This window comes from Contarinia nasturtii, unplaced genomic scaffold, assembly GCF_009176525.2.
Source record: "Contarinia nasturtii isolate CC-2019 unplaced genomic scaffold, AAFC_CNas_1.1 Cnas_scaffold_6513, whole genome shotgun sequence".
Taxonomy (NCBI): Eukaryota; Metazoa; Arthropoda; class Insecta; order Diptera; family Cecidomyiidae; genus Contarinia; species Contarinia nasturtii.
Window position 1 is genome coordinate 1 of NW_022203767.1, and position 1,529 is coordinate 1,529.

Here is a 1,529-nt window from a genome sequence, read left to right on the forward strand (position 1 = left end):
ATGGTCATCGAAATAAAGAATCTTATCCAAACTTCTGTCCAAATGACCCTTATTTCAATGAGACTCATTGGATTGGTGGATTTGGACAACTCACAAATGTAAATATTACGTATATTATTCTTACGAAATTATCATTTATTAACATTCTCCATTGACAGGAGGGTAAAAGGCAACAATACAAATTGGGACAATATTTCCGAAGAAGATACAATAAACTTCTCGGTGATAAATATTCACCAAATAAAGTGTACATACAATCCGCTGACAGAGATCGCCTTTTGATGTCTGCCCAAGCCAATCTAGCCGGTTTATTTCCACCACACGCGGAAGAGAAATGGAATGAGGATATTGCGTGGCAACCGATTCCAGTTCACACAATGCCTTTGAATTTGGACTATGCGTTGCGCGGAGTGAAATTTCCTATCGATTGTCCAAGATATTCTGCTGCACTCGAGAAATACAGAAATGAATCACCAGAAGTGCAAAATATGTTTAAAGAAAATAACGAACGTATCTTGTACTGGTCAGAAATGTGCGGATCAAAATTAAAGACCATTGAGGATCTGAACCGCTTGCATTAAACACTCTTTTTGCCAAGCCTTCACAATAAAACGTAAGTAATTAATTACAATGCTTACAATTTCAATTGACCATATTAATGTTCAAATTGTAAAGGATTTCCGATTGGGCACGAAAAGCGATCGAACCAAATGGTGTTTTGGAGGCCATGGCCCTTTTCAAATTTAAAATGTATTCAAATACTAAAGAAATGGCTCGATTGTGGTCTGGATTTTTGATAAAAGAAATGTTCGAACGTTTTGCTCAAAAGCTAAACTCAACATTGGTGCCAAATCGTTCGGTTTGGTTTTACTCGACACAAGATATTACAATCGGCACTCTACTGAATAGCTTTGAACTTTTCGAGGTAATTAAATTCAAAAAGATTTATTTTTTCTTTAATAATTATTTTTTATCCACAGACACATGCACTCCCATTTGCATCGAGTTTGCACTTGGAATTATACAAAAATGGAGAAAATGAGCATTACATTCAAATTTTCTTCAGAAAATCGAACGAAGAAATCCTTTTACCATTGAATATACCGAATTGTGGGGAAAAGTGTACGCTGGATCAATTGTATAATTTGTACAATGATATTATACCAGATCGTGATCATGACACTGAATGCCGTCTTACCAACTAGATTTGATTTTCAGCCGTATCTCAGAATTTCGTTTTGTATCTGTAATAATAAATAAATGACATTTATTTATTGATCTTCAATTTTAGTTCGTGTTTCCATGTTTTAATCATATTTGTTCTGTGTAATTTCAGGCGCTAAAGTCTTTAAAAAAAGCGTTTGCGCTAATTTTAGTTTTAAGTTGTGACAAATTCTTTCATTCACTGACAGTAAGCAGATTTAAATGTTAGATGAATTTAATTACAAATTTATTCATATTATGCAACTGGATTGTTCCACCATTGAAATCAAGTGGGTTCAGGATTTATTTTAGCATGACTATATCTG

At 34.0% G+C, this 1,529-nt stretch overlaps 1 protein-coding gene across 1 annotated transcript; it reads left to right on the forward strand.

Annotated features, from left to right (window-relative positions):
* Positions 1 to 158: 158 nt before the first annotated feature.
* Positions 159 to 1,205, forward strand: LOC116351874 (testicular acid phosphatase homolog; the record flags this gene model as incomplete). Its single annotated transcript, XM_031784020.1, has 3 exons — positions 159 to 523; positions 676 to 925; positions 981 to 1,205. Coding segments are annotated over 3 exons (840 nt in total), but the record flags the coding sequence as incomplete, so codon positions are not given.
* Positions 1,206 to 1,529: the final 324 nt, after the last annotated feature.